The sequence below is a fragment of the Schistocerca americana genome, chromosome 6 (assembly GCF_021461395.2).
Source record: "Schistocerca americana isolate TAMUIC-IGC-003095 chromosome 6, iqSchAmer2.1, whole genome shotgun sequence".
NCBI lineage: Eukaryota > Metazoa > Arthropoda > Insecta > Orthoptera > Acrididae > Schistocerca > Schistocerca americana.
In genome coordinates, this window is record NC_060124.1 from 638,608,392 (window position 1) to 638,622,238 (window position 13,847).

The 13,847-nt window shown below is 39.1% G+C and overlaps 1 protein-coding gene across 1 annotated transcript; it reads right to left on the bottom strand.

Moving 5' to 3' along the window:
• Positions 1–12,032: 12,032 nt before the first annotated feature.
• LOC124620357 (molybdenum cofactor biosynthesis protein 1-like) lies at positions 12,033–12,467 on the bottom strand. The gene has a single exon (XM_047147029.1). The coding sequence runs from the start codon at positions 12,465–12,467 to the stop codon at positions 12,033–12,035; it is 435 nt and encodes a 144-aa protein (XP_047002985.1).
• Positions 12,468–13,847: the final 1,380 nt, after the last annotated feature.

Genomic DNA, 13,847 nt, shown 5'->3' on the forward strand with positions numbered 1-13,847 from the left:
GTAAGTGTCAATGAGGCATTGAGCATTTACAGTGGCTTTGAAATCGCCACAGAGACAAATATCACCATTGGCCTTAGCAACTACAACAACAGGAGAGGACCACTCACTGGAAGTGACAGGAAGTAAGACCCCTGACGCAGTGAGACGATCCAACTCCCGTTTTACCCGATCTTGAAGGGCCACAGGAATGGGCAGAGCCCAAAAAAACTTAGGCCGAGCCGTGGGTTTGAGCATGATATGAGCTTCAAAGTCGTTCGCACAGCCTAAACCGGGAGAAAAAAAGGGACGAAAATGTAGTCGACAAGGAATCCAGTTGAGCATAAGGAATAGCGTCAGAGACAATATTGACAGAGTCAACTATGGAGAACCCAAAAACGCGAAAGGCATCGAAACCAAAAAGATTTTTTTTTAGATATATTTTCCTGCATGGAATGTTTCCCTCTTATTATGCGTTCAGTTAACTAAGTAGAAATCAGTAATATCTTATCTCAGTGAGGAACTTGAAACTTTCAGCACAGGTCAGGAGCATGTAGAGGTGCTCTTCCTCTACTTGAAAAGAACAGTTGACCACGCACTGAGTAGATAGGTTCCTAGTAGAACAGTTCATAATGGGATGGAACCTCCATGGTATACAGTCACTGTAAAGAAAACTTCTAAAGGAACAGAGATTATCGCATAATAGGTGTAAAACAAAGTGTAGGATTATAGATTGAGAGACGCTGGATGAAACATGTTTGGCTGTCAAGAGAGCAATGCATGAAGCCTTCAATGACTACTGTAGCAGAATATTGTCAAATGACATTTCACAAAATCCAAATAAATTCTGGTCGTATGTAAGGGCTGTTAGTGGCAAAAAAGTTAGTGTCCAGTCCCTAGCAAGTGAGACAGGAACTGAAATTGAGGGTAGCAAAGTAAAAGCTGAAATTCTGAACTCGATTTTCAAATGTTCCTTTGCAAATAAAAACCCAGGAGAACTGCCCCAATTCAATCCTCGTACACTGAAAAAATGAACGAAATAGGTATTAGTGTCAGTTGTGTTGAGAAACAGTTGAAATCATTAAACAAAGCTCCAGACCCCGATGGAATCACAGTCAGATTCTATATTGAATTTGTGGCTGAGTTATCCTCTCTTCTCACTGTAATCTATCCAAAAAACCTTACCTAGTTTTTGGAAAAAGTTACAGATCACACCCGTCTACAAGAAGGGTTGTAGGAGTGACAAAACTACCATCCAGTAGCCATGACATCAATTTGTTGTAGATTCTTAGAAAATATTTTGAGCTCAAACATAATGAGGTATCTTGAACGGAACTACCTTCTCGAATCAACCAGCATGGTTTTCAAAAATATAGATGATATGTAATCCAACTCTCACTTTTCTCACATAACTTGCTGAAAGCGTTGGATCAAGGCAACAGGTAGATTGTGTTTCTTGATTTCCTAACAGTTTTTGATTCTGTTCCACACCTACACTTACTGTGAAAAGTACGATCATATGGGGTATCAAGTGAAATACGTGACTGGATTGAGGACTTTTTGATAAGAAGGACACAGCATGTTACCTTGGATGGAGAGTCATCATCAGATGTAGAAGTAACTTCAGGTGTGCCCCAGGGAAGTGTGTTGGGGACCTTGCAGTTCTTGTCCATTAATGACCTTGCTGTAAATCAGGATTTTTGCAGATGATGCAGCTATCTGTAATGAAGTGCTATTTCAGAGAAGCTGCATAAATATTCAGTCAGATCTTGATGAGATTGCAACATGGTGCAGTGATTGGCAACTTGCTCTGAATGTTTAGAAATGTATAAACTTAGTATCCTGTGACTATAATATTGGTGAGTCACTGTCGGAATCTGCCAACTCGTACAAATACCTGTGTGTAACACTTTGTAGGAATATGAAATGGCATGATCACATAGGTTCAGTTGTGGGTAAAGCAGGTTGTAGACCTTGGTGTATTGGTATAATAATGGGGAAGTGCAATCAGTCTACTAAAGAGATGCTTACAAGTCATTCGTGTGACCCCCCCCCCCCCTCCCACCCCCCCTAGACTATTGCTAAAGTGTGTGGGACTTGTACCAGATGAGACTAGCAGGAGACATTGAATGTATACAAAGAAACGCAGCATGGTCACAGGTTTGCTTAATCCATGGGAGAGTGTCACAGAGATACTGAAGGAACTGAAATGCAGACTGTTGAAGACAGGTGTAAACTATCCCAAGAAAGTGTATTAGCAAAGTTTCAAGAACTGTCTTTAAATGATTACTCAAGGGATATACCACAACCCCCCCCCCCCCCCCCCCCCCCCGCCCCCACATATTGCTCTCACAGGGGTCGTGAAGATAAGATTAGAATGATTACTGCTCACACGGAGGCATTCAGACAAATTCAGACAATCATTCTTCCATGCTCCATACATGAATGAAACAGCAAGAAACCCTGATAACTGGTACAATGGGACTTACCCTGTACCATGCACCTCCTGGTGGATTGCAGATTATAAATGTAGATGTGAACTGACAGTCTTTTACATGTGCATAAGGGAAACATCTAATCACCTTTATTTTACCAAGACAAAATTTATGATTTTCTAAAGTTTCAAACCTTGACAGGAAATAATGGATTAGGCTGTCCATAAATTATAAACTAACATTATTGTGATGATGGAAAATCTCATATAAAGACGTGAAACAAATACTAACAAAGAGATAGAGGGGCTGGCCAGTACAGCCAATAGATACACAAAACATAACAGAAAATTTACATATCCTAGCTTTTGGAACTTTGTTCCTTCGTCAGGGAGGAGAGAGGGGAAAGAAGGGGAAGAAGAGAAAGTGGATTCAGTTACTCACAACCCAGGTTATGAAGCAACAGGGTAGAGGTAAACAGGGAGGGTAGCAAAGATGGAGGCATGGGTGTATACTCTACAGTATGTCAACATGTTGCCTTGACCTGTTTGATAACCAGGTCTGGCTCCAATTTAGTGCACACGGGACATCATCGAACAACTCCAGTGTCTCCCAAAAACAGCATTAACCATCCCTGTTTTGATGACAATGTGAAACAGGCATGGAACTTCATCCCACAAACTCATAACCAGCACAATGCATGCACGTTTGCATGCTTACATTCGGGCAGTTACACTGGATTTCAATGCATTAGTGTATCACATTTGCAATGGTGTATCTCGCACTTATATTATCCTGTGATCTTGCAATGTTAATCACTTAAATAAGTTACTTATACATATATGTTCCTGAAATTTCATTACTCTACGTTAATTACTTTTTGGTGTTGCAAATTTTTTTTTTTTTTTTTTCAGTGTACATGATGACTACAATAATACATTATAATGTTTCTCCAGTGGTTTCAACATTAACTTTTTAACAGAAAAGATTTTGCTTACAGTTCATTTTTAAGTTAACATTTCTAAACTTTTTAACAATCCATATTAAAGCTAGCAATAGTAACTATATTAATAATTGCTACTGTAAACAGTTACACATATGGACATCAGTTTTGAATAATGGGTTTTGAGTGTAAATAATGTTTTATGTAAGTGTTTGTATTGATACTTAAAATTAAATGTCATGTAATGAATGTCCACTGTTTTGTTGGATCAAGTTATTTACGAACGCGATGTACTGTGTTCTTCCATTAGAGAATGAGACTGTATTGTTTATCGGTTTCATTACAAAATGCTAATAAGCTTTTAGTTAGAAAACCTTCTATAACTAGAATTATTAATATGAGAAAAATAGGAACAATGAAGGAACGGAAGATCAGTTGCAGAAACATGAGTAGCTCTGAGTTGCAAGAGTGGTTGCTTTTCCCACCCATGTAATTAACTGGCATTATCACCACTATTAACTTACCGTGGTTTCACATCTCATCTGTTCATTGTTCCCCATGTCCTGCCCTTGTGTTCACCCTTCCTATTAGACCATATATGCCTCTGTTACTGTAATCGATATGTAAACAATATTTATCACATGACCTTTTTTTGTTACAGGTTGTAATATTTGACATTGCAGCTTTTGAAAATGGAGCAGGATGTTGTGCCCTCTTTCCTATTGGAGTGTTTCTCTGTGATCAGAATTGGAGGCAGACAATTCACTTGAACTTCCATTGCTGTTGTTGATGTCTTTGAATCATGTTGTTTCTTTGTGATTAATAAAAAAATTATACAATCCAATGGTTTCTTCACCTTGTCTTTAAAAATTCCAGACCTATTGTTCAAACACATATTTTGAAAGTTATGCATCTGAGCATTTTTGTGGAAAGTGCATTTCACACATACTTTCAAGATAAATTGAATAATGACCCCCATTTTGTGTGTTGGGGAAGATAATTTGATACAGCTAAATGCATATACAGGTACACACATTTGCTCGTGCCTGAGACAAAGTGAGAGTGATTCAAAGGAAGAATTCACTACTTTTTACCTAATTTCTGAATAACTCGTACTTTCGTCAGAAATGTCACAATGCAAAGTTGATTAGATAAAGGGACAAAAATGAGAGCAAAATATAATATGAATATCAGAAAAAATAACCAATTAGTGTTTGTGTAATACTTTACGGCAAGCCTAAAATTAATTTTTAAGCATTGGGATATCTGGGATGGAATAACAATAATATGGAATAGGATAGCTTTCTGCTCCCCACCTAGAGGAGACACTGAGTGGCAGACTGGCACATTGAAGGAAGATTTTTAGATATTAGAAAGTATGGGACAGTCCTCATCTAGAAGGTGTGGTGGTGTGAGGCCGGGGTGGGAGCAGGTAAAGGCCTAGATATGTGAGACAGAGAGACTAGCAAAGGTTTAGGTAACGGGGTTTACAGGAGTGAAGAATATGTCGCAGCTAGAGTTTCTAGGCTTCGTTCCTGTGGCCCCACACCTCAATGCCCTCCCCTGCTCCCATTCCAACCTCACACACTATTACGTCCCCCTAGTACACTTCTCTCTGTCTGTCCACCTCCACACTCCCAACCAGCAGAGACTCCCTATGCTGAGGTGGGCTCTGTCCATTAGATTACACTCGTAAGATGAAAATAAACATTATGCAGCATGAAAGAATTATCTGTGTGGAATGGAAATATGTAGATGTGATGTACGTGCACAGACAAAAATAAAATAAAAATTACAATGTCAGAAAAATTGAATGATTTATTCAAGAGAAAGAGCTTCACAAATTGAGCAAGTTGGTCCACCTCTGACTCTTGAGCAACTTTGGCATTGATAGATTTGTTGGATGTCCTACTGAGGGACATCAAGCCAAATTCTATCCAAGTGGCACATTGTATTGTCTAAATCATGAGCTGGTTGGGTGGCCCTGCCCATAATGCCGCAGACATACTCAGTTGGGGAGAGATCCCGTGACCTAGCTGGCGAAGATAAAGTGTGGAAAGTATGAAGACAAATTGCGTGTGGGCAGGCATTATCTTGCTGAAATGTAAGCAAATGATGGCTTGTCATGACGAGAAACAAAATGGGGTTTATAATATCGTCAACAGATGTCTGTGTTGTAATGGTGACACAGATGACAACCAAAGAGGTCCTGTTATGAAAAGAAATGGCACAGTAGACCATCAGTCCACGTTTGGCTGTATGGCAGCCAGCAGCCGGGTTGGTATCGCACTGCTATCTGGTGTGTCCCCAGGCACTTCCCTGGTCTGGAATTGCATTGACTGGAATATAATTGGCTTCAGTGATGAGTCCCACTATGAACTGAGCCTCAATGATCATCACAGATGCGTCTGAAGACGCCCCAGACGGTGGGATACCACCGTGAATGCCACATCCCATACGGTCCAACTACCAGGACTGATGATCTGGGGTGCGATTTCTTTTCGTAACAGATCACTTTTGGTCAACAGACAACTATGCTGTAAGGGTGACATGGATGTCACCCCTACAGCATAGTTGTCTGTTGACAATACTGTACATCCTATTTTGTTTCCCTTCTTGGCAAGCCATACATTGCTTACATTTCAGCAAGATAATGCCTGTCTGCACACAGCTTGTCCTCATGCTTGCCAAACCCTACCTTGGCCAGCAAAGTTGCTGGATCTCTCCCCAATTGAGAATGTAAGGAGCATTATGGGCAGGGCCGTTAGACCACCTCGGGATTTTGACTATCTACAGTGACATTTGAATAGAATTTGGCATGATGTCCCTCTGTTGGACATCCAACAACTCTATCAGCCAGAGCCAAGCTTGTATAAGGGCCAGAGGTGGACCATCTCATCCAATTTGTGATGTTCTTTCTCTTGAATAAATCATCCAGTTTTTTCTGAAACTGTAATTATTTTTCTGTCTTCACATGTATGTCACATTTACTGATTTCAGCCCTATTTGGTATTTGGATAATTCCTTCAGTACCTAAGTGTTTTTTTGAGTATATAGTATCTGACAGTTTCTTTTTTTTCAGTATGCTTGTCTGCTGCCCATTGCCTGCTCTAACTGGTGAGTAGCAATCTGTCCTATTTCATATTGTTAGAATTATCTTTTGACACTCAATATTTATGATGCAAGCAAACTGTTATTGCCACTTGACATGATGGTGAATGGTACTCTGTTAGCCATTGGCACAAATGGATTGACATGATAAAACAAGGGTCCACAGCTATTACAAACTTTTTGAATGTGATAAATACAGCTTACTGCTGTCAATACTTCTGTTAATTACATTTTTGATCGTTTGTTATTTTCAAGCATACATGTCAGGTGCTACGACACCTTTGAATTACTGCAAATGGACAAAGATGACCAGACTCATTTCTCTTCAGTAGAAACAACTATCGACAAGAGAAGAAACTTAATGTCATTCAAATCTACTTTTTCATTGGTAGAGATTTTTCACTCATGGGATTAGCAGCAGAGATTAAAAAGAAGCAGCAGCAAACAGATCCAAGGCATCCATTGTTTGGAACTCATGTTCTTCCATCACAACTCCTTATAATAGTATCAGCTCTGGAGAACTAAGTCCCAATTCATTTTCTTGTAACAAAATAGATTGCCATTACCTTGCAGTTAAAAATGGGAAGCTTTACATGAATGTCCTACATGCAGTTTTTTTATACTTGTGCTCTTTGAGTTCCTGTCCTAGAATACATTAAAATATTAAAAAATGTGTAAATTAATCTTTGAAACAATCCAAACCTTTCAATGGAAACCAGGAAAGACTTAGAAACATTATCATTAAAAAAAAAAAAAATCAAGGAAAGATAATGTAAGGAACAATCAGGGAAAGTCTGCTGTACCCTTCCTGTTGTGTACTGTGTTATTGTTATTCTTAATTTTTTAAAATTTGATAATGGCCATTAAAGACCATGCAGAATAGCAATTGCACATTACTAGAAGCTGCCTTTGCATTCTTCCTCCAACAGCCCGTTGTATTTGCTCAGCGTAGAAGCCTTTAAAGTTGTAACTCTGGTCGGTCTGAGACGCCGCCTAGATTTAATCCAGCCTGTCAAAGATCCCTTTGTCATTCCCCTGAACTACGTCAGAAACTTAAAGGTTGTTACCAAGAGTATTAAAAATCTGTTTTGTCAACCTGACCTTCAAACTTTCGTCTTCCTGGCTCGACTGGTGCAGGCAGTATTTCTCGATTTCTGAACAGCTTTTGACTTAGTGCCAGATTGATGCTTATTATCAAAATTGCTACTGTGAGGGGTATCGAGTGAAATTTGTCACTGGAATTGAGGATATTTTGGTAGGAATGACTTACATGTTATCTTGGCTGGGGAGTCATCATCTGATGTAGAAGTAACCTCAGATGTGTCATAGAGAGGTATGTTGTGACCATTGCTGTTCATGTTCATGTACATTAATGACTTTGCAGACAATATTAATAGTAAAGCACTCTTTTCACAGATAGTGCATTTATCTAGAATAAAGCACAGTCTGAAAGAAATTGTACAAACATTCGTCAGATCTTGATAATTTCAAACTTTCTTTTAAATGTTCAGACATGTAAAATCGTGCATTTTGCAAAATGAAGAAAACGCAGTGTGGTATGACTACAGTATCAGGGTGGCTTGCTTGGATTAAGTCTATTCATACAATTACCTGGGTGGAGCACTTTGTAGGGATATGAAATGGAACAGTCATATAGGCCCACTCAGGGGTAAGGCAGGCGAAAGAGTGAGATTTTTTTTGGTAGAATACCATAGAAATGCAGTCATTCTACAAATCATTTGTATAATCCATCCTAGAATATTGCTCAAAAGTGTGGGACCTGTATCAAAATGGATTAATGGGTGATTTGAACGCATGCAGAGAAGGGCAGATCAAATGGTCACAGGTTTGTTTGACCCAAGGGAGAGTGTCACAGAGATGCTGAAATAACTGAATTGGCAGACGCCTCAAGATAAGATGTACACTATCCTAAGAAAGTATGCTTACCAAAAGACGACTCTAGAATATGTTACAACCTTGTAACTATTGCTCCCATAGGGACCGTGAGGACAATATTAGATTAATTACAGCATGCAGAGAAAGATTTAAATGGTCTTGAAACATGAACAAGCTTTAATATCTGGTACAGTGAGATGTACCCTCTGTCATACTCTTCATAGTGGTTTGCAGAGTGTGGATGAACATGTAGATAGCATCATCCAGAACGCAATCAACGTGTATCTGAAACTTGAGCTTGTCCTAGTGTGTAGTGTCACAAACGTTTTGACATTATTATACATACTTCTGCCACTGGGGCAATCATAGGTAATGACTAATTTGGCAGTAATATGCTGTGCTAGATTTGTTAAAAGAAAAAAAAAATAGACTTCTTAACATGTATTTATGGTAAGTAGCACTCTATCATTTCCTATATTTCTAAGTTCCTACCGAGAGTTTCCATAGTTTGATTTAGACTTCTGAAAAAGTTATAACACTTTTCTGAGCTTTTTAAAAGTGTGAATACAACATTTGTGTCTTACCGCTTCAACTAGAGCAAAAGTTCTATTGTACCACATCTCAAAATCTTTGGGTCTAATTTTTTTCGTCATCAGCGGTATACTGTCACAAATCAAGACTTGGTTATGTGTATTGTTAGATTTTGTTTATTATTATTTACGTGGGGTTCATGAGCAATGCAGCTGACTGGGATTCACCTGCTGCAAGTCATAGACTGACTGCTGCTGTGTTCACTGCCTGGGTCAAAGGTGCTGAAAGGATGTGCTCATTGATGCTATGGAGACACTGTTCTGTGTTTTACTTTAATGACAATTATTGTCAGTTTCTTTTTGTTTTGTTTATAAGAAAGGAATGAGGACATCATTAGATCTTTTGAAGAGTACACAACATAAATCACAAAATGTTATATCTGTATTAGCAAAAAATTGGACTACATTGTATGATAGAGATGAAAAAGAAACTGTGATTAAATTCTTTCTGTGTTAGATTCCTGAACCTGCCGATCTTTGAGAGAGAGAGAGAGAGGGAGAGAGACAGAGAGAGAGAGAGAGAGAGAGAGAGAGAGGGGGGATGGGATTTAATTGTATCTCCCCATGCAGCTGTAGCATTTTGGCATGTCGTACATTGGTCAGATCATAAGAACCTTGGAGGACTCGTATGTAGGGCATAAGCAACACACACACACACACACACACACACACACACATAATAATAGTCAAGAAAATTTGCAACCGCAAAATATTGCCTCGGTACAGGTCATAGAATCTAATATACAACACAAATATTTCAATATGCATATCCAGTTACTGGAATAGTGTTATTAAGAAATCTGTTGAGAGACAGAAGTTTTTGCTTAAATTCTTATAATTTACACCAGATGATGTACAAAATAAACTCCAAATTACTGTAACAACATAGTGCACAAGGCACGTATTCATTTTCTAATTACAACAATCATACCCCAAACTATAACAATTAAAATATTGAAGACCAGCATTTAATTTTAGCTGCTACAAAATTATGTCACAGGCAACAATCATTTAATTCACTTCTTTAACATAACAATTTAATTTAAAAAAGACAACAAATAACATTTTTAAGTACAATATTCAAGTTTAGGTGCTGCAAAGATGCATAACAATCATCTATGTTTCAACATTATCATAAAAAATACAACATAAAAAAGAAGACCTGATTGTAGATCATGGGTGGGCTACGTAAAATAAATGACAAAAATCAGCAGTTGTAAAAGGCAGATTTTTTTTCCAACTACAACCAATTCCTCCATTTTACAACAGCATAAATGGATGCAGCTCTTTTTCCCCAAATTTGCTGCTTCAGATTATTAGTGTCATAATGAAGTCTTTTAAGAATTAGAGGCACAAACAGATTAATAAATACAAACAAAAGCAGGAATATTCAATTTGCTCAAGGCTACCAAATGAAGGAAGAAAGGGGGCTAGGGATTGTTTGCATCATTCCTAGACTCAAAACCCTAAGCAAAAGAAACAGTGATGATAGCATTGATTTAAAATCATGTCAGAAAAGACGGCAGCTAATTCTAGGTGATGCTCCATAAAGCCATGGTCTCACATTGTCAAACCCCTGCAGGATTGTTTGAGGGACAATGATTTGACATTGATTGTTAAGTCAAAAAGGCAATGCATCTCTGACTGAAGAAACAATCAAAAATATATTCTTTTAATGGAATATTTGCATTGCAGTGTACTGATCTGAGAAACATACTGAAAAGAAACATGACTATGTTGAGAAATTTTCATTTTGTATTTTCTTATATTTGTAACCGCAGTACATGAAAAAAGTGACACTCGACATTTGAGTTAACTGAAAGATGAAAGATTAGGGTTTCATGCCCTGCCGATCCTTGTCCCCAAACGGGGACAGCCTGCAAACAGAATTCTACCAACCAGCTTGGACTGAAAACATAACACACAAGAATCGTGCCCGTGAGTGTAGATGACACTCGGAATATCACGCAACACGGATACCCGAGGATGATGTCTGTCAGAGCAGATTGCAGATGAAGCACGAAGGCAGAGGGAACAAATTACAGACCTGCTCCATCTGACGGTCAGTCTCAAGTAGCACTTTGTGAAAGCAACAACTAATGTCACCGAAATATGCGAGGAAGACAATGATGTCCGACTGTGCAAAGGACAACTCGGGAATTTCAGCAAACTTCTGGAAAAACCTGAAGAATTAAATTGACAGAAACCTGTTCTGGATTGGTAACTTACAAAATAAAACATTTTCAATCTCTGGACAAGTCACACACAAGAAAGATAATAGGCCTTTTACAAAAGAGGATACCATACAGTGTAAAGCTGAAACATGTAAATTAGTCTGGCCAATATGCTCTACACCTGAGCAAAAGTGTCAATGAAGTGGTGCACCTTTTAGGAACTGTTAAAAAAGTGTCATTTTACATCAATGAACACAGCAATGACAACCTGATCCTAGGAGAAAAGAGCTGATACACACTATTTATTTAAGAATGAACACTTCACCTCAACTTTCACAGCATGGGACCATCAAAAATTGAGACAATAGAGCAACACAGAGGACACTACCACACAGCTGGGGGAGGGCACAGAGAGAGAGAGAGAGATTTGGAATTCGGTACAGTTACGTTGCAAATTTCAAACTCACAGTTATTCATCTAACAGATGTGCTTTTTAAAGGTACGGTTCAAGAAATGCTGCACATGCAATGCCCGGGATTGTAGCGACGCCACTGTACTTTGGGAGGAGAGTGACAAAAATACTGACAGTGACAAAACAATGAATGTTAGTGAAGTTAAGAGTGTCTTACATGAAAACTGCAACTGAAAGCTTTGTTTTTGTGTGTAATTTATCTACAGTGTACTACAAAAAAACTGGTTAAGGGTAAATCACATTTTGAAAAGCTTTTATAAATGGGCAACTTGACAAATTATTTTTAATTAAGTTTCTCTCTTTTTCGAAATTAAAGGTGCAACTCATATTCAGGCCAATTCGATGTGTATATAATTTATGATAACTATGAACAGACTTTGAAATTTGCCTACATCACACCAGGTATACTTAACTTATTTCACTGCCCCACACAGATGCTCATGTCCGGTGGAAGTCTCCTCTAGTTCCCCCACTTTTGGCCACAAGCATTATTTCAGATATCACAATGTCATGACTCACAGCTTTGCACATATCGTACACTGTTAAGGCAGACACCGATACAGCAGTGAGAGCTTCCATCTCCACACCCGTCTGCCCTCTACACTTTGCCGTGCCAGTTACAATCACACAGTTGAGAGCAGAGTCCAGTTCAATGTCCACAGCCACAGAGGATAAAGATATGTTATGACACAGAGGGATAAGGCTGGACGTCTGCTTGGACCCCACAATTCCCGCCAGGCTAGCAATGCTAAGTACGTCACCTTTCTTCAGGCCATTTTCTCGTACGAGTTTCATCAGTTCGGGTCCCACAAAAACCTTTGCTCGTGCTGCAGCAGTCCGTTCTGTCACCAGCTTCGAACCCACGTCGACCATTTTCACCCTGCCGGTCCGGTCAACATGAGTCAGACTTCCGGACTGTGCTCCCAAACTGCAGAAACGGCAAGAGAAGACAGAGGGCTGTGCTCTGTGTGTTTGTCTTGTTAGGAGTCCTGTATTGCACATAATGCTTGGGGTACAGGGAAGCAAAAGAAACTGTTTTCTAGATTCAGTCACTACACTCAAATTATGTGACAACAACTGAGACATCTGTGTATCCGACACAAACTGGGGCGAAATATTGGTATCTGAGAAGAAGTACTTTTGAAAATCTTGTTTCTGAAGGTTTAACAACTTCCGACTTTGTGCCTTCACAACATCACTACAGCCATCAAGTTCAGTGCCACCTGGAACAAAAATACAAGCTGTAACAAAGAACTCTTCATAATCTGAAAATAGGTTAACTACAAAAGAATTTTTAAGCATTCGTGTTGAAACACCCCCGATTAATTCCTTTACTGGATTTTGGGTAATTTACCAAAGCCACAAAACAGTTAATTATTATGATATATGACCGTGTGCTTACTGGATGAAAGGCTATTGGTTGTTCTGCGTTGTTCTGCTGTGGTTTCGGGAGTATTTCAACCGAATGCGGCTGTTCTGAGACGGAATAGCTAATGATTGAAAGTTTGTCTATTATTAAGTATCACAAAGGTTGCGATGTACAACTGATATATATTTCCTACTAACACACAAATTCTGAGGCTGTTGCTACCTTTGCCTTACACGTCTAATTGTGGTTATCTCTTTTTATTGATTGCTGATTTTCAGCACTTTGTCACAGGCAATGCTGATGGTTAACATTCACAACAATCCTCACTGCAATCCATGGTTGTTGCTGGCTGACGCGGTTGACATGAAACACGTAATTTGGCACTTGTCACTTTCTGTTTCATATCACTCGCGAATCGGCATTAGTGAGAGTCAACCCCACGACGATCAGGGGGACGTGCTCACTCGTCATACTCCAGTGAATTTTACCGTTTACAACTCACTAGACCACCATTCTTGGCCGTCTTTCCCACTCTACTTCTCACTCGACACTCTACCATACTACTGCGCACTCAGCACTAGTCTCACTGCCTACTGCAGCGCTCGACAATCGACTCCTGTCCGCTATCGACCTGGGCGTCAGATACTAGAATCTATGTTTGTGGGATCACGGATCCCTAACAGTGTTCAAGACAAGTTCTTTGAACCTTAATGATCTGTGATGATTCTTTTCTTTCCTAAGCTAAGGTCGAAAATCTGTTTTGTCTGCAGAAGTGTGCAATATGAATATTACACAAAGTTGATAGGAACATCTCACATAAATCTCCTCAGTGGCTGTAGATTTCACAATCTTGCAGGAGTGGATATAAGGGGAGGTCATTGCAA

Excerpts from the sequence above, each read along its gene's own strand:
- LOC124620357 (XM_047147029.1), bottom strand. The coding sequence starts at position 12,467 with ATGGTCGACGTGGGTTCGAAGCTGGTGACAGAACGGACTGCTGCAGCA.